The 18,477-nt window shown below is 44.1% G+C and overlaps 2 protein-coding genes across 15 annotated transcripts in view; one reads left to right on the top strand and one right to left on the bottom strand.

The window, feature by feature from the left end:
• The window catches only part of SH3BGR (SH3 domain binding glutamate rich protein), a 61,885-nt gene extending 58,253 nt beyond the window's left edge, over positions 1-3,632 (bottom strand). For both annotated transcript variants that reach the window (XM_008986711.5, XM_035283156.3), the window contains exon 1: positions 3,324-3,632. In XM_008986711.5, coding sequence (XP_008984959.3) covers positions 3,324-3,557 — 234 coding nt within the window. In that variant the 5' untranslated portion in view covers positions 3,558-3,632. The remainder of the gene's footprint in view (positions 1-3,323) is intronic.
• Positions 3,633-10,472: 6,840 nt separating this feature from the next.
• The window catches only part of LCA5L (lebercilin LCA5 like), a 45,267-nt gene continuing 37,262 nt past the window's right edge, over positions 10,473-18,477 (top strand). For 10 of the 13 annotated variants that reach the window (XR_013530548.1, XR_013530547.1, XM_054249148.2 and 7 more), the window contains exons 1-2: positions 10,473-10,536; positions 12,053-12,118. The gene's annotated coding sequence lies outside the window, so the exon portion shown is untranslated. Of the gene's footprint in view, positions 10,795-12,052; positions 12,119-18,477 lie in introns of all 13 variants that reach the window. The other 3 variants (XM_035283148.3, XM_054249150.2, XM_078358418.1) reach the window with 2 other exon arrangements.

The following is an 18,477-nucleotide window of genomic DNA, read 5'->3' as shown; positions in this document are numbered from 1 at the left end:
CTCTCGGAAGAGTCCTTCCATTTATGGCCCAGAGGGAGGCACGTGCACAGCATCCCATCAGTTCTCATCATGGACACACTCCTACTCTTCATCTCTCCCCTTTTGCCCCTTCGCCACCCTCCAGGGTGCCATGGCCCATGCTGGCCCCCAGGCTGCACTGTCTGTCCTGGGTAGTGGCTCTATAGGATCTGGGGGTACCTGGGGTGTGTGTCATTGTTTGGAGCCTTTGGGACCTCAGCAAAGAGTCAGAGAGCTCTGTTTCCCTATCCTATTACATTTACTTATAATAAAGTATTGTTCTCTGTCCTAAAGTCACCCAGACACTGTTAGCTACAAGACTGTTTCGGAGTAATGTGACAGCAGTGCCTCTTAATGCCACTCACTTGGCACCTCTCATTTATTGTCTTGTACAGTTAGGAGACTTTCCAACTAAGATCAGCGTACTGTAGTATAAAGCATGCTGGGTTTGAGCCAGAGACAACCTGTGTTTCTGTCTGAGCTTAGAAGGCTGCCGTCTGAGCAAGGGCTCTGATCTCCAGTTTCCTTGTCTGCAAACCGAATGTAACAATGCCTTCCGCATGGGTTTTGGTGGGAACTGAAAAGATGATGTATGGAAAAGCATTTTGTGCCATAAGCTGAAAACCTGCACTGTCTGGCACCACACAGCACACCACCACCCCCATACATTGTCACACAGGCCATCCAGTACAGTATTTGGATGGCTATTTTATAACAATGCTGACGCTCCAATAAATTAATGAATTGTCCAAGACTCAGACTGATCTAATTCAAGCGTAATATTTTTCCCATGATATTGACACTGTCAATCAATATGGAGAAAGGACTGAGAAACCCAAGAGCCACCAGGAGGGTCTGTCCTTAAAGATCGGTTCCAGGGGCTGTGCATCTTGGAGACAGCAGGGACTGTCCTCTCTCTCTTTGTCCCCTTGCCCCACTGTGGCCTTCTGGAAGAGAGGAGAGTCCTAGAAGAAGTCACATACCCTCTCCTGCTCCCCAGGGTCTCTTAACCCAAATCCACCCAGAACGTGGGTAAAATGTGCCACAGTTCTTTAGAGTCAACTATTAAAATCGAGACGTAATACACAGCTATGTGTATTTAATTCCTCATAAGGAGATTACAATTTGATTTTTGCTTTTCATTTATTTCATTCATCCAACAGAAGTCAGAATGCCCTTGCTGATGAGGTGTTATGCAAGAATCCATTTTTTAAATGTACAGGCTGAAGAAATAAGTAGGAAAGGCTTGGCAGACCGACTGTCACATAGTAGCATGGACACAAGAAGCCACTCTGGGGTTTCCCTGCCAAGAAGCTTTTGAGTGAAATTCCCCTACCCATGATACCGTAGACGTGATTAATTCTCATTTTTATGGCTAAGGCAGAAATTCTCCCATTTATGTGGTCCCGGAAAATTCTTACATATCATAGACCCCAATCTACTATATTAGCTAATAATGATAGTAACTAATAATTATAACTGAAATCCTAATTAATATTCATTAATAGTAACTAATAACAATTATAGTAGCAACTAATATTAACTAATAGTAGCCAGTAAGTATAAATAACATTCACTAATCATTGGAACATTTCTTGAGTGCTGATAAGCACTCGACACCATGTGGGGCACCCGAGCACGTCATTCCATCAGTCCTCATGACAACACAATGAGGTAGGCACTATTCTTATCCTCATTTTACAGACAAGGAAACTGAGGCTTAACAAGGTGAAATAACTCTCCCAAGGTCACACAGTGACAAGCATCATTGAAAAATCTGCTTAGGGAACCAAAATTAACTTGGCTTTTCCAAGACCCTGGAATGAATGCTGCCTCTCGAGGTCATCTGAAGCTAACTAAATTATGGACCCAAACTTCAAGAACACAGGACATCAAATGAACCTGAAAAATTCATTCACATATTCATTGTCCCTGAAGAATACATAGATCAGGTCTATAGACTGTATGGAGGATTGACAGGTGAGAGGTCAAGTTTCCAGCCATGAGCATCAACAATATATTTAAAGCCCACCAAAGCCATTTCCACCCCTCCCAAAAAAAATATTTTTTATCCAAATAGTCAAAAAATGTACTCCTTCCAGATCAACGGAAAGTTTCAGCAGTCATCAACAGCCACAAAAGATTTTGCGAGTTTCACATTTGGATTTTGTCCTCATCTTTTTCGGTTAACGTGTCCTAGATCAGTAAAACAATCGCTGGTCAGTTGTGCTTAGCAGAAGGGACAGCCAAGACATTTTCTCTTGTGTTCTTCTCACCTCTCTGGAAACCTCATGAACTTTCGGGGCTGGGAGTGGTGGCACTCAGCGGCTGTCATTGGGGCTGTCACCCCAGCCAACGGCTTACTCTGGGTATCGCCTCTGGCTGCTGAAATCCGAACCGAAACCTGAGATCCCCCAGAAACCAGATATAAAAGGAAACAGCCGCTTTGCTGGTCTCTAACTCTTTGGATTAATAAAACTGGTTTTTCTCTCCACAGCCTTCCTAATTTCTGCTAAAATGCTGGTCAAAATATTAGTCCCAGACAGACAGACACTACAGGTTCAAGCGTACAATCAAAGTCTGATCCATTTCGAAGAAGAAATGTGTCACTTCAACACCCCTATTTCTTCCGGCCGGTCTGGCCTGCACAGAATGAAGGCCGGAACTGAAGGGGTGGGTGGCCACAAGAAGATCAGACAAAGCACTATTATGGACGTGAGCTGTTAGGTCCTATTTTGGGGCCATCTGAATGCCTGGAGTCTTTATAACTGTGGCCTTAGAGACGTCTGCTCTGGTCACTGTGACATCACTTTCCTCAAACAATGTATTACACATGCTAACTTCGCACTTTCGGTATGATTACATCATTACACCGCATACACAAAGTGATTACACCCCAGAGCCATCTCAGCAATCTGGTTCATCATCCGCTCCAAACAGTGTTACATAAAGTGTCATTTATTTGCAATTTTAAATTAGTTTAAGCCTTGCAGAATGAATGGCAGAAACACACATAAAAAAGTCCCTGATTCTATAATATTCACACCAATCCCATATTAAAAACTCTAGCGTCAAGCACGCCTCCTTCCTCGAATCCCTTTTCACACCCAGCCATCCAGATTACACCTTTTCCATGCTTTTTCAACACGATGAAACCAAATGCAGAAAGCAAAGGGCGCACATACTAATTGCAGAGCCACAGCTGACTACATGCGAAAAAGAAAATGAAGGCCAACACTGGCCATACTTCCAACGCTGAGTTATTCAGAAAGAGTATAGGAAGAAAGAGTCCACCAGACACCTACCGCTATGGACCCAGAAGATGTAGCAACAAACACTTTGATAACCATTTCGACAGTTGGAAAGAGGACTCCCCCCAACACACCCCTGTTAGGGAATGCGCCGCTAGACAAATCCTGACAGTGACACAGGGGAGCAAGTGCCAGGTCCGGGCTGGCGGCAGCCCAGGGCTCCACTGAGCTCCTGCCCTCCCACTCCAACTTAAGAGGCTCCGTCTCTCCAAGGAGCCGCAGAGGCATCTTGGGCTTCCCCCTCCATTGGCCCAGGAATATTTTGGGATCTGTCAGGAAAATATTTGATTGGTTGATAAAAGCAGCCACTGGACCCTTTCCCTATCACTTTAAACACCGGACAACAGTCCCTAAAAGGCCAGGCTGTGCCGTGCACCAATCGGAGACCTCTCCAGAGATGCCTTGGGGCAAAGGGAGGTGGGGCCCCCAGTAACAGAGCAGCAGGAGGCGAAAGAAGAGAGGGAGGAGCTCTTGGGAGCTGGAAAAGCCCAGAAAACACCACCTCAGTCCAGGAGGAAGCTAGATTTACAGGGCTTTTGGCAAATGAATAAATTGGAAGTGTCAGAATAGCCACGGAGGCCTTTAAGTAAGCAGCAACTTATTTTTCTTTTTTTTCCTGGCAGGTTAAAACAATTTTTTAAGTAAACTGTCATACGATAGAAATCCCTTTAGGAGTGGCATATTTCCAGTGTTCTCTCTTTCCCACCTGTTTCTCCTAAAGAACAGAAACTGACCAACCATGGGCCATCTAAGGTTTCACTGACATCTAGGGAGGCAGGGAATGATCCGCTGGCTTGTCAACACTCATGACTGCAACAAGCGAATTGTCTCACTATTTTATTTACTTGTCACTGACCTTAAGTTTATTAACTATTTAAGTCCTTGGAAAACAACTAAATGGTCTGTTTATAATAGGCTCTTTGTTCACACAGCTACTTTGTGTTTATATACATATATATGTATATATATTTGTGTTTATACATTTTAATGTTTATATAGGTACTTTGAATTGTGTTAAAAGTTAGAGGAGGGCCAGGGGCGGTGTCTCATGCCTGTAATCCCAACACTTTGGGAGGTCAAGGCAGGAGGATTGCTTGAGCCCAGAAGTTCGAGACCAATCTGGGCAACATAGTGAGGTGCAACTTTACCAACAACAACTACCAAAACAGCCAGATGTGGTGGCAGGAGCCTGTATCTGTATTTCCAGCTACCTGGAAGGCTGAGATGGAAAGATCACTTGAGCCCTTTAGCCAGGAGTTTGAGGCTGCAGCGAGCTATGATCGCGCCCACTGCACTCCAGCCTGGGTGACAGCAAGACCCCATCTCCAAAACAAAACAAAATCAACCAACCAAACAAATACAATTAAAGGAATACAAAATCTAGCAAAGAAGCCCAAACACTAGCTACCCAAGTTCTTCTGATAGGTTTCAAAATCAAGATCAAGGGCATTAGGGACAAAGGGCTAGTTTTTCAAGAAGTACCTGGGGGATCTTTAGCCCTCTTGGATAACTGAGACTCTTAGTCTCTCTCTGTTCTCCCGCTCCCTTTTTAAAATCCCCTGCTGCTCATCATGGACTGGGTGGCACTGACGTTCTAGAGCAGAGAGAAATCTCCCAGGCTTCCATACTCCACCTTCACCTGAGTCCCAGAGCCCCAGAGGCATGTTTCCCACCCCCTCAGGTAGGTGCCTGCAATGAGAAAGGAAACCCCAGTCCCTGGAGTATCCCAGTTCCTGGAATATAGCTTAAATGCCTCTACATCACCATGAATAATTGAGACGACTACCAAAAGTTAACTTTGGGCTTCAACATGCAAAGTTAGCTGCTCCAAAAAGAAGGTCCTTGCTGAGGATGATTAATGGTTTCCCAAATTTAAGTCAGTAGAATTATATATTTTATTTTAAAGTACACCAAGGATTACAGATCAGTTAAATTTTTACTCTTTCCTGTATTTTCAAAATTTCTACACTACGTGCTATTTTTCCATGCAGACAATTATATACTGTCATACCTTAAAGTCTGCCACATGAGCACACTACATTCCTCCAAATATTCTTGAAGAAAGTGGGGGCATATCTGCAAATGACTTTGTAAGTTAGTAACATAAACTGTAGCTGGATTCTCATGAACTCTAGAGGACATGCATCCCTTGATCAGTCATATCAGGTGAAAACTGCCCTCAGTAATGACACCTCCTCCATCTGCAAACCCTGGGAAGAAATTCATTTCCTACTGAAATAACAGCTAACAATGTGTAGGTTTTGTCCATGTGCCATATCTGCTCTAGGTGCCTTGCGTAAACCCGCCCCCTGAAACCGTGTTCCATTATTCTCCCTACTCTCCCTACCTTCTAACTAGTTCTGTGTCCTCACCTACGAGGACACAGAACTAGTCAGTGATGACAGTAACAGGAAACGGTGCATCGGAGACCTGAGCCCCACCCATTTCTCTCCACACCTCAAGAGAAGCTCCTGAGATGCTACCCTCGAATTCCTAGTCTTCCCTTTTTTCACTATGAATGTTTTTAAGCTTATTCTTTCCAAAATAAGCCTTAAAATGCACAAATTAAAAATCTGAGGCCGGGCACGGTGGCTCAAGCCTGTAATCCCAGCACTTTGGGAGGCCCAGGCGGGTGGATCACGAGGTCAAGAGATCGAGACCATCTTGGTCAACATGGTGAAACCCCGTGTCTACTAAAAATACAAAAAATTAGCTGGGCATGGTGGCGTGTGCCTGTAATCCCAGCTACTCAGGAGGCTGAGGCAGGAGAATTGGCTGAACCCAGGAGGCGGAGCTTGCGGTGAGCCGAGATCGCGCCATTGCACTCCAGCCTGGGTAACAAGAGCGCAACTCCATCTGAAAAAAAAAAAAAATCTGGAAACTCCAGCTAAAAGATTCTTTCTAATGTATTATACTAATGACACGAATGAGCCTCAACATAATTAACATGAATATCAAACATTCCACATGCATCTTAAAATAAATCTCAATCAACCCCTGACTTAGAAAATCCATTTGAGAAAGAAGCTGGATAATTTAGTGAAAAGGCAGGCAGCCAACCATCCAACATCTCCCGTGCTTGCTGTTCACATCTGTTCACAAAGACCAGGAGATCCACAGAGGAAGGGAAGGACACTTTATTTTTAGAGGGAGATACAACCTACAGATTGGGGAATGTGGCTTACAGGAAAAACCAAAAATGCAAACGCTGCAGAAGGGTGAAGGGAGCTGGCATCTGTGTCTTACAGAGTCAGCCTTATGTACATATTGAGCAGTGTTGCAGAGGATCTATTAATATTTATGAGGAAATTCAGGCATGTATGCAGTGGATAAACATGTATGTATCACACATTCATGTTCACTTTGGGGTGGAATTCAGCTCTTTACATCAACACTATTGTGAACTATAGGGCACAAAGATACCTGATATGCAGTGTCTATAAGCTGGTGAATACTGGCTTCAAGTCTGCAGTTGTTTATCAATAAAGAATGTTTGTAAGACTGGTCCTGGCTGGCACAGTGGCTCACACCTGTAATCCCAGTACTTTGGGAGGCCAAGGTGGGCGGATCATGAGGTCAAGAGATCAAGACCATCGCGGCCAACATGGGGAAACCCCATCTCTACTAAAAATACAAAAAGTAGCCAAGTGTGGTGGCACACACCTGTAGTCCCAGCTACTCAGGAGACTGAGGCAGGAGAATCACTTGAACTCGGGAAGTAGAGGTTGCAGTGAGCTGAGATTGTGCCACTGCACTCTAGCCTCGTGACACAGCAAGACTCCATCTCAAAGAACAAAAAAAAAGGCCAGTCCTTTGTCCAACGGAGTTGTAGTAAGACCACAAGGCGTTGCTGTGGTGGGGGGAAGGAGGGAGGGAATGTTTCTGTTGGCTAGGATCAGGCAGTCTAGTGGGGTCGATTGGAAATTTTCCAGCTGAAGTTGTGTTTGTAATGCTTTTTTGAAGCTAATTTCTGCTTAATAGCAGTTAATAACACAAGAATATGTAACGAGCACATCCTGCTGGCTGTGACATTCTGGTTTGGGGGCATTTCATTTTAGGAACCAGGAGTTCATTTTGTCCATCTGTTGGAGATTATTTTAACAAGCCAAATAATATCACTTTTTGATTTGATTAATGTTGATTTAAAGACATGAGACCCAGGCGACAAACTTCACTGAGACCTCCAGATGATCTTATGATAAATGATACCAGAGTGTATGTTTTGATTTACATAACTTTACAAATAACCTAAAATGACAGATAAAGACCCGTGTTTACTGTAGAATGATGGGAATGATTACCACAGTAACTGCAGTGGGTTGAATATTGTTCCCCAAAATTCCTGTTCACCCAAAACTTCAGCATGTAACCTGAGGGTCTTTATAGATATAATCTGTAGGGTCTTTACAGATGTGATCAGTTGCGGGGGTGGGGGGTCTTGTGATTAAATCATTCTGGATTTAGGACGGGCCCTTAGTCCAATGACTGGTTCTCCTTATGAGAAGAGAAGACAGAGAGACACAGAGAATAACGCCCTGTGAAGATGGAAGCACAAACTGGAGTGGTGTTGCCAGAAGCCAAGGAATCAGGAGCTGCCAGAAGCTGGAAAAGTCCAAGGATTCTCCCTAAGAGCCTTCAGAGGAAACATGGACTTTCAGACAACTTGGTTTCATACTTCTGACCTCCAGAAATGTGAGAGGATCAAGTTCTACTGTTCTAAGCTCCCAAGTTCATGGTAACCTGTTACAGCATCCCTAGGAACTTAAGAACCTAATATAGAGGGATAAAGGCTACGTTTATTATGAAGCATGATGGAGATGACCACCAGAATAGCCAAAGGCTCTTCTCCTTCTATTGTATACACAGAAAAGAACACCCCTTCAAAAGCAAACGTAAAGGCTGAGCGCAGTGGCTCATACCTGAAATCCCAACACTTTGGGAGGCCGAGGTGGGCGGATCACTTGAGGTCAGCAGTTCAAGACCAGCCTGACCAACATGGTGAAGCCCCGTCTCTACTTAAAACACAAAAAGAATTAGCCAGTATTGTGGCTCACACCTGTAATCCTAGCTACTCAGGAGGCTGATGTAGGAGAATCACTTGAACCCAGGAAGCAGGGGTTGTGGTGAGCTGAGATCACGTCACTGCACTCCAGCTTGGGTGACAGAGTGATATGTCTCAAAAAAAAAAAAGAAAACCTATTCAGTTGCAACAGAAAGATTCAAGGGCAGATTTGCAGAGTCTTCTAATCATGTATGCAGACTGGGAAAAGCTGGTAGAAAAGAGGAGGAAACCATTCTAAAGAGCCCTACCTTTCAGTTCCTCCAGTCCTGAGCACCAGAGTTGGATGCTTCCTCAACAGCAAACCTCCGCTCTTCTTACTGTCATGGGACCAACAGCAGCCCCCAAGCATCAGCCCATCTTTCCAGGAATGTCAAGGCTAGGGCGACACTTGTCTAATGTTTGCCTACCTGAGAATGTTGCCCCACCCCACCCCCACCACCAGCAAAACAACCAGCACCCATGTTATATGTTATATGGATAACTCCTTACCTAAGGAGTTCTAGAAATGCATGGCCCTCCAAAACTCAGGTTGAGCCATGCATTTCTAGAGGAAGAAATGGTGATATGGAAAGTTTTGTCCTACACGTCTACCAAAGAAGGATTAAAACCAATTTGAAAAAAAACACCCATTTCTCCTTTTATATAAAAACCAAATGCAGAAAGTATAAAGAGAAATGTAATAAGCTGGACTCTACACAAACACCAAAATACACTGTAAACAAAATTAGAGGTAACTGACAAACTGAGGAAATCCTTACAACGTGTATCATAGGCCAACTTTTCAAGCATCAAAAGTTCTTACAAAACCAATTGTTCAAAGATGAATGCCAAGTTTTAAAATGGATAAAGGACAGGAATATGCACATCACAGAAAATGGACAAATGGCACCACAGACATGGAAAGAAGTCTATTATTCCTACTGGACAAGAAGTGAATACAATTAAAGATGCCAATTTTTGACAATAAAATGGGCAAAAAAAATTTAAGAATCTCCAATGTGAGCCAAGGACTGGGACACTTGGTGGAAGGCAGTTTCCCTCCACCCTTAGAAAGCCTCAAAGTGCGGTGGCTCACGCCTGTAATCCCAGCACTTTGGGAGGCGAAGGCAGGCAGATCACAAGGTCAAGAGTTAGAGACCATCCTGGCCAACATGGTGAAACGCTGTCTCTACTAAAAATACAAAAATTAGCTGGGTGTGGTAGCAGGTGTCTGTAGTCCCAACTATTCGGGAGGCTGAGGCAGAAGAATCGCTTGAACCCCGGAGGCAGAGGTTGCGGTGAGGCAAGATCACGCCACTGCACTCCATCCAGCCTGGGCGACAGAGCGAGACTCCGTCTCAAACAAGACTCAAAGTGAGCATATGCTTTGGCCCTGCAACCTCACGTGTAGGAGTTTATCCTAAGGAAACAGTCAGTGGTGACCTCAAAGATTCATCTGCAAGGATATTCAACATGGCTTTGATACAGGGAAAAAAAAAAAGGAAAGAAATAGAAGGAAATAATGTAAGTCTTCCTAAATTATGCCACACGCCTACGTTGTCATTAAAAAGCACCTATAACTCCATCATCTAGGTGATTTTTACTTCTGCTTTGTACTTGCCTGCACATTTCTAAATTCTCTATGCTAAATATGCCTATTTCTGCCACCAGATTTTGTTTCACAGAGAAAAACCCGTCTTAAAGGGCTAATAGGGGCACTGTGCTCTCAGTCCCCTGCTTCTAGGGCATGGACCAGGCGTCTACACCTGCTGCCTGGCAGCCTACCGCTGACTCAAGCCACCTAAGGCAGGCAGAGCCTTAAGAGGGCGAGAGAGCGCCCGAGCGCGTGAAGCAGCACAGGCTCCCTCTTTCCCGGTGCGGCCTAGAGGAAATGCAGGGTCCCCGACCCCGACCAGGGACAGTGGGAGGTTCGTTCACAGACGTCTACACAAGCAACTCACTTCCTAACACCGAAGAAAAACGCGAGGCCACACTGACCTCCAGGGTCCCAACACGCCCCTGACCGTCGCGGCGTCTGCGACTCGAGTGCGCATGCGCGCACCCAGCCCCAGCAGGCCTGCTTCCCAGAAGGCCCCGCGCGTGGGTTTCCCTAGCGACGCGTCGGCGCTGCGGACTTGGCTCAGTCGCGGGAGCCGCGCAGTGCAGGTAACTAACCCACAGCAGTAGTCCCACGCAGCCTGTTGCCGTTACAGCCCCAGCGCTGGTCCCGGGCGGACCCGCCTGCTACGCTCTTTCTGGGCATCGGGTGTCGCGGGTCACTCCGTCCTCGCTCCTGCCGTCCCACCTTTTCCTTCCCGCGATGCGGTTTGGCGTGGAACAGCTGCCTCGGCTTGGCAGTGACTGGGCGCTCCGGCGACACAGGGACTCTCAGGCCTGCTGGGCCGGGGGACGGCCTCGGCCGAGGTGACCTAGCGTTCCCGGAGCCGCGCCTAAGTCCCGCGAGAGAGCAGAGGCGATCTCACCGCCGCCCCACCGAGGGGCTTTCGGTTTTTTCTCTCTGAATCTTAGACCTCCGGTTTTCCTTCGGTTTAGTTGCAATTTTGTTTTGGATTTTTTTTTTTCTTTCAAACCTTAGCGCTGACATCTCCCTATCTCGTAGGAATCTAAATCTTTTGAAATGTCTTCTCTGTGTTTGTCCCCTACTCACCCAGCCTCGGGGCTGTTTGTCCACACCTTCCCTTCAGCGTTTTAATGTTTAACGTTTCGTTGCCACACACAAGCCAGCCGTTAACTTTTTTCAGAGACCAATTTTTTTTCACGGCTGAATGTGAGCTTGAGCCTTTTTTCTGTGTACACTCACTCCATAGATGAACTCATCCAGTCTCATGTGCTCAAAGACTATCCGAATGCCAATGAGCCCTAAGTGTGCATCTCCACCCCGGGCCCCTCCCCTGTACACCAGACCCTGCATTCAGCTGCCTGCGACATCCCTATTTGGATGTCTACGGCATCTCAAACGCAGCTCGTCCAAGATAGCTCTCAGTAATTCCCCAGCCCAAGCCTGTCCTCCCACACTCGTAACACACCCTAGTTATTGGAAATTCCATCCTCCAGCTGCCCGAGCCTTGCATACTGCTTGAGACCTGTTTTTCTCTTCCTCACCTTCAGTCTGTCAGCACTTCCTTCAAAATGCACGCAGAATAGATCACAGTTCTACCGTTTCTCTCAAACCCCGCTGTCACCACCTTGGCCCAGGCCCCCATCATCTGGGGCCTGGATTATTTTACTTGCTTCCTAATTGGTTTTCGTGAGTACGCCCTTCCCCAACTTGTGCATGACAGTCTTCATGCTATTTCCCCTTTCTCTGTTATTTCATATAAGTTTTTTTAAGGATTATATAAATTTTACCATTTCCGTAGATAAAAGTGCAGTATATTCAGTGTGTATTTTGCAGATTGCAACTTCTAAGCCAGATAAACAGGCTACATCATCCTGCTAACAAGCTAAAAATGTAAGCAAGCATCATCCTGCTAACAAGCTAAAAACGTAATGACGCTCTTTAGCTTTGTTAGGTATAAATATAGCAGTGCCCCTAGAACAGAACTATGGCAAGAGCTTTACGAGGGACTGTCCTGAAGAACAAAAGAATCCAGAGCCTTCTTCCCAGTGCAAAGAAGGGAGTCTTGTAGGAGTTTAAGCTCTTCCTTTTTTTATTTTTCAGAGAAGCACCAAAAGAGGCAAACTGAGATTAAGAGAAATGATCATCCGTATGCTGATCATTTTGATAGTAAGTACCTGGATGCTGATATCTCAATGTGACAGGTCCCTGCCCTCAAGCAGCTAAGGTCCCTACATACCTGTACCCTGCCAATCCCTTTAATTCTTAGCCCCATCTTTTCTCTTTTGCCATCAGGTAAAACCCCAATTAACCAAAGTAACAGAGTAGGACTGACTGCCGCAGTTAGCCAGATTGCACTTTGTAAATGACCATTTTACTCAGGTTTGATTTCCCGCCACACCTTTGTGCCATCACTTCACAGGGAAACTTAAAGCTGACACATGGGAGTCCCCTCATTCTTCAGCTGCCAAAACTGCAAGCCTTACTTACATCTGTTCCTGTCTTCCTCCTCCTAACCAAGGACACTCCCTCTCCGGGCATTGGATCCCATCCCTTTCCACTTGCCAAAAACTCTACACTCTCAGCTATCCATTCCCTCTCCTGCATGATCACCTATTCCATGTCAGCTGGCTCTTTGTCATGGCTTTTAAGCATGTCCAAGTCTCTCCTCACAAAAGAGAAGAAAAGAATCTTTTTTGACCACACGTTCCCCTTCAGTTTCCCGTCATCTTCCCATCCCTTATCCCTTTCGGCAGGCAGACTTTAAAGAACTGCCATATTCAATGCCTCTGTTATTTGTCTCTCACTCCTCAGCCAGTCTGGCTTCCCTCTTCATCTCTGCTAAAACAAAAACCAGTAGTGAGACATTTCCAGGCCTCATCTTGCTCAGTCTCTCAGCAGCATTTGAAACTGCCACCCCCATTTCACTCTAGAAACACTGTCCTCCCTTGACTTCTGTGACCCACCCCTGACTCCTCCGCTTTTCCCACTGCCATTCTGGCTCACCCCCCTCTCCCAAGCTCCTTAATATTAGAGATCCTCAAAGCTCAGCATCTGATCCCATTTTGTTCTCCATTGTGCCCCATCATCTAGCACAAGGCACGGATTCACACGCACAGCTCTAACTGCTAGCCATGTGCTCTTGACTCCCGCTTTTCTCCAACTTAACCCCTTCAGCTAGCTGCATGACAGTGTTTCTTAATGTCACTCAGTCTCCTCCAATTCCACATGCACAAGACCAAACAGTCCCACTTCCCAATCCCAACTGGGACCTCTTCCATTGTACCTGGGATTCCTCCTTGGCCCTTACCACACCCCAACACCCAGTGACTCGCTAAGCCCAGCTGGGGTTGTTTCCTGGGCATCTTTCACATCTCTTCGTTGTTGCTGACACCTTAGTCCAAACTACCACCTTCAGCCTGCTGTCGTCCCCACATTCTTCTGGCTTTTCTCGATTCTTCTGCAGCCAGAGTAACCTCTTCAGAAAGCAGAGCTGATTATGCCATCCCTCCCCGCCTCCCTGTTTTGCTTACCGCCAGCTTCCCATTGCTCTTGAATTAATGATCCAAATCATAAACACGCCTTTGCAGAGCCCTGCAGCTGCTTCCCCTGTCTGCTTCTCAAGATTCATCTGAAACCACTGGCCCCTCTGCCTGGGCTTCAGCCCACCCACCAGGCCTTGGCAGTGTCTTTTCTCTCTGTCTGCAGTTTTTCCCTCCTCCCTCTCATCCTCTCTTGCCTAGTTGGTTCCCACTGACCCTTCCTATCTCAACTCAGACAGTACTTCTGTAGGGATAACTTCCCATCGCTGTCAGGAGCAGGTTTCTTCATCTTCACAAAGAGTTGTATCTCTTTCCTTGAAGACACTTGGGACAGTCACTGTTGTGATTAGTTCCTGAGTGACATAAGTCCCACAAAGACAGAAACCCTTGCTGTGCGTGTTCATCATTGCATCTCCACACCCCACATAGTGCCTGACACATAGCAAGCACTCAAATTCAAATGTCTGTTGAAAGAATGAAGTGAACATTCTAATGTGTGAGAGATTCTAAGCACCACGTGTTTTAGTACAATTCTATTAATATTAAAATAGAATGAAAATCCTAGTAAAATAATGAAGCAAACTGAAAATTCAAGAGAATGTTGTGGCAGGGCAGCTAACAGCGGATGCTCACTCTGTCAAGACCTGCAGCCCTGCAGTGCATTGCATTCGCCACCACTTGGTGGAAGTAGAGAGGCATGGGTTGTTATCCTGAAGGTGACTGGGTGTCAATCTAGTAGTGAATTCAAACATTTGTCTAAAAATATACAAAGTTGCTCAATTACCAAAACCTAAATAGCATAGCTAGTCTGTAACCATCCAGACTTTGAACGTGGCACATTTTCATGATATCAAATAAACTTGAAATATCTGATATATTTAGGTGTGTTTCATTTATGGACTTTAGTGCTAGACAGGACCTTAGATGTCGTTGAGAAATCAGCTAATTTCTTGCCTTAAACATTTGAGGCCTAACAGCTAGTTGTATTGGCAGAACCAGGAACATACCTTTTTTCTCCTCTAGTATACTTCTCTCAATCAGTGTTTTTTTTTGTTTGTTTGTTCTGGTTTTGAAACAGGGTCCCACTCAATTGCCCAGGCTGTGCGATCACAGCTAGTGAGCTGTGATCACTGCATCAGTGCAGCCTTGACTTCCTGGGCTCAGCCTCCTGAGTAGCTGGGACTATCACAACCGGCTAATTTTTTTTTTTTTTAAAGGAATGGAGTCTTGCCATGTTGCCCAAGCTGTTCTCAAGCTCCTGGGCTCAAGTGGCCCACCTCGGCCTCCCACAGCGCTGGGATTACAGGTGTGAGCCACAGTGCCAGGCCAATCAGTGTTAAGAATCATGACTTCCCTTTGTCAGTGTTTAGAATTACTGGCAAAATTTCTGAAGCAAAAAATTGGGACACGTAATCTTAAAAGTAGATAAAGTGTTTGAAATAATGTTCTTGAAAACCGTAAGATACTGATTATCTTAGCTATATGGTACCAGATTTATAAGCTTAGGGAAGAGCTTTTCTATTCATTTAACATTTTTGTCAAAGAGTTTAGAGTTGAGGCTTTTCATTTAATAGGAAGACCATAAACTTGGGTCTGGCTGATGTTTTCTTCTAACCAGACAGGCTGTGCTCGTGGCAGCAAGACTACAGAAATGGTGCTGTGGTCTTCTAAACTGCCCATGGACACTCATGAAAGTCACCTGTCCCACCCTGGTGACGTGAACCCTGACTACCTGTTCAAGCACATATCTGCCAGGTTTCTTCTCCACTGCACCCGTTTTCCCTTTGCATTTGATTAGTACTTTGGGAAGAGATACTCTGAGATGGTAAACCCCATTTGTTTTGTTTTTTTGAGACAGGGTCTCACTCTTGCCCAAGCTGGAGTGCAATGTTGGCATGATCACAACTCACTGCAGCCTCAACCTCCCAAGTAGCTGGGACCACAGGTGTGACCACCATACCCAGCTAATTTGTTTTAATAGAGACTGTATATCCCTATGCTGCCCAGGCTGGTGTATCCACCTTATTGGTATTGATATTCAAATTGCCCTATCTTTGACTAGTGGGAGCTTCTTAAAGCTGGCTTCTGTGCCCTTTGGATGTGCACCAGCGTACCTTCTCTTTGCCTGCCTCAGGGCTTAGGATCATCCATTTCTCCAAGGAACCCTGATTCATTATAGCAGAGAATGGTACTTAGTGGAGAATGTTGCACAGTGTACTCATTGTTTCTGGGGTGTCATTGCTTCTAGGCCCTCTCAGAGTGCAAAGCTTACACGCACACGTGTACATACATTTATAGATATATATATGTGCATATCTATAGATATATATAGATATATATATGTGCATATAGATATATATGCACATAGATCTGTAACTGTATATACCTCCTTGTGTGTGTGTGTGTGTGTATGTGTGTGTGTGTGTGTTTGTGTATTTGAACCTAGCATTTCTCATTCTAATCCAGCACTTCAGGGTTCTTCCCAGCCTTCCCCCTTTCAGACAGTAAGAAATTTTACCCCATGAGTCTAAATATATTTATTTATTTCTAAAGTTAACTTGTTAGCGCTAATTAATTTCCTACCTGTGCCAGCTCCGTGATGCCTCTTTGTCACTCCTTCCCCTTACAATGACTTCACTTTGCTTTCTCAGCCTTCAGGCATGCGTCTGCCATTGCCTCCACAGGAAAACCACCTCCTTTAAAAAAAAAAAAAAAATGCATGGAGTGCTTATGGGAGGGTCTGCTGTTTTCTCCAGCTCATTTTTCCAAAGCAAACAATCCCACCAGCTCTCCTGGGTTGGTCATCTTTTTCCTAGATAAAGTCCAAGACAAGGTAAAGCAAGCTAATTTCTGGAACCATTAAGGTATTTCCCAAAAACACTTGAACTCACCATCTTCTCTGACTTCTTGAAATTTGTAACAGTGCATTTCATTTGCATTTAATAGCCTGCTTTTAGTCTCATTTTAGTTGGTGATGCTTTTCAAGGTACCTGTGTTAGTTCTGTATTGCTGCTATAACAAATTACCACAAACTCATTGGCTTAAAACAAATTTATTTTCTTGCCGCTCTGGAGGTCAGAAGTCTGAAATGAGTCTTAAGGGGTTAGAATTAGGATGTCAGCAGGACGGATTCCTTCTAGAGGATCCATTCCCTTCCCTTTTCTAACTTTTAGAAAAGCTTATATTCTGTGACATGTGACCCCTTCTTCCATCTTGAAAGCCAGCGGCATAGCATCTTCTCCCTCCGACTCTGCCTGTCATCACAGAGCCTTCTCACTCTGACCCCTCCTGTGTCCTCCTTAGACGGGCCCATGTGATTACATTAGGTCCACATGGATAATCTGGGATAATTCAGGATAATCTTTCCACCTCAAGACCTGAAATTGATCACATCTGCAAAGTCCCTTTTGCTATATATAGTAACACAGGTTCTAGGGATTAGGGCATGGACATCCTTAGGGGACCATTATTCAGACTACCACTGTACCAAAGGAAAGTCTTAAATCTTAAAAATGAGAATGTAACTCTTTTTTTAATGGAAGGTAATAAGCAACATGTAGACATTGATTGGGAAATGAACGTATCTTGGAGAGCTTTACATGTCTACACATACATGTCTACACATACATGTCTACATGTACATGTCTACACGTACATGTCTACACATACATGTCTACACGTACATGTCTACACATATGCTTTATTATTTTGTATACTATGCATTATCAGTATTATTCATCATAGTTATAATAACAGTAATATGTTTTACCTGCTTTAATTTTTGCCGTTCTGGTAGATGAAAAATGGAATCTAATTGTTTTAATTTGCATTTCATTAAGAGTAAGCTTGAACATCTTTTTATATAATTCTTGGTTTTCTGTGTTTCTGTAATGTGCTTATTCTGCAATGCGTTCATATCTTTTGCTCATTTACTAATGGATTATTTTAAGAGGTCTTTGTAAATTAAGGAAACTAGGTCTTTGTCATATGTATTGACAGTCTTTTTTCCAGTTTGTAAGATGCCTTCAAACTTTATTTTTTTAATTGTAAGGAAGTTTTAAAATGTTTATGCAGTTATTTTTATCAGTTGTTTCCTTTATGGTTCTGGGCTTTATGTCTTTCTACACTCTGTTTTCTTTTAAGAGTTTTTTTAGCATTTACATTTTAAATCCATCTAACCATCATTTTAGTGTAAGAAATGCAATAAGAATCTGCTTTTGCTTTGATTTCCGGATAGATTTTCACCTACTTCTCATCATTTACTGAAGTCTGCTTTCTCTGCCTTTATCTTCCCCTAGGTTACTGTGTGTATTTGCTTGTATTTCTGTTTCTGTGCTCTTTATTCCAGTATATTGTTCTGTCAGAGAATTCGTTTCAGGCTATTTTAGTGACTGTAGCTTTATATCTCAGTATCTGATCGAAGTAGTAGTCCCTTCTCACCATTTTTGTTCACATTTCTTTGTAACCTTTCATATTTATTTCCCTATATGAATTTTGTATCGTTTGGTCAAATTTCAAAAAATTACTCGGCATTTCATTGAGAATGCATTGATCATGTAGATTAAATTAGGGAGAATTTACATCTTTATAATCTATGTCCTTTTAATATAAGAAAAAAATATGTCTTTCCACTTACATATTTTATTTCAGTAATTTTAAAGTTTTCTTCATACTATTCATAGTAAACTTAGATGTTTTAAATATTTGGACTGAGAAATTGGGATATTATTTGTCTATTTTGTAAGTGCATTTAGAAAAGATATCTCCCATATAGAAAAGATTATTTTTAGGGCCATGCACACCTGTAATCTCAGCACTTAGGGAGGCCAAGGGTGGGCAGATTTCTTGAGCCCAGGAGTTTGACACTAGCCTGGGAAACATAGCAAAATCTCATCTCTACAAAATATTGGCAGGCATGGTGGCACGTGCCTGTTGTCCCAGCCTCACAGGAGACTGAGGTGGGAGGATCACCTGAACCCAGGAGGT

This window comes from Callithrix jacchus, chromosome 21 (genome assembly GCF_049354715.1).
Source record: "Callithrix jacchus isolate 240 chromosome 21, calJac240_pri, whole genome shotgun sequence".
Lineage (NCBI taxonomy): Eukaryota > Metazoa > Chordata > Mammalia > Primates > Cebidae > Callithrix > Callithrix jacchus.
Note: the sequence above shows the minus strand (reverse complement) of the source record. Positions and strands in the feature narration are given on the sequence as shown.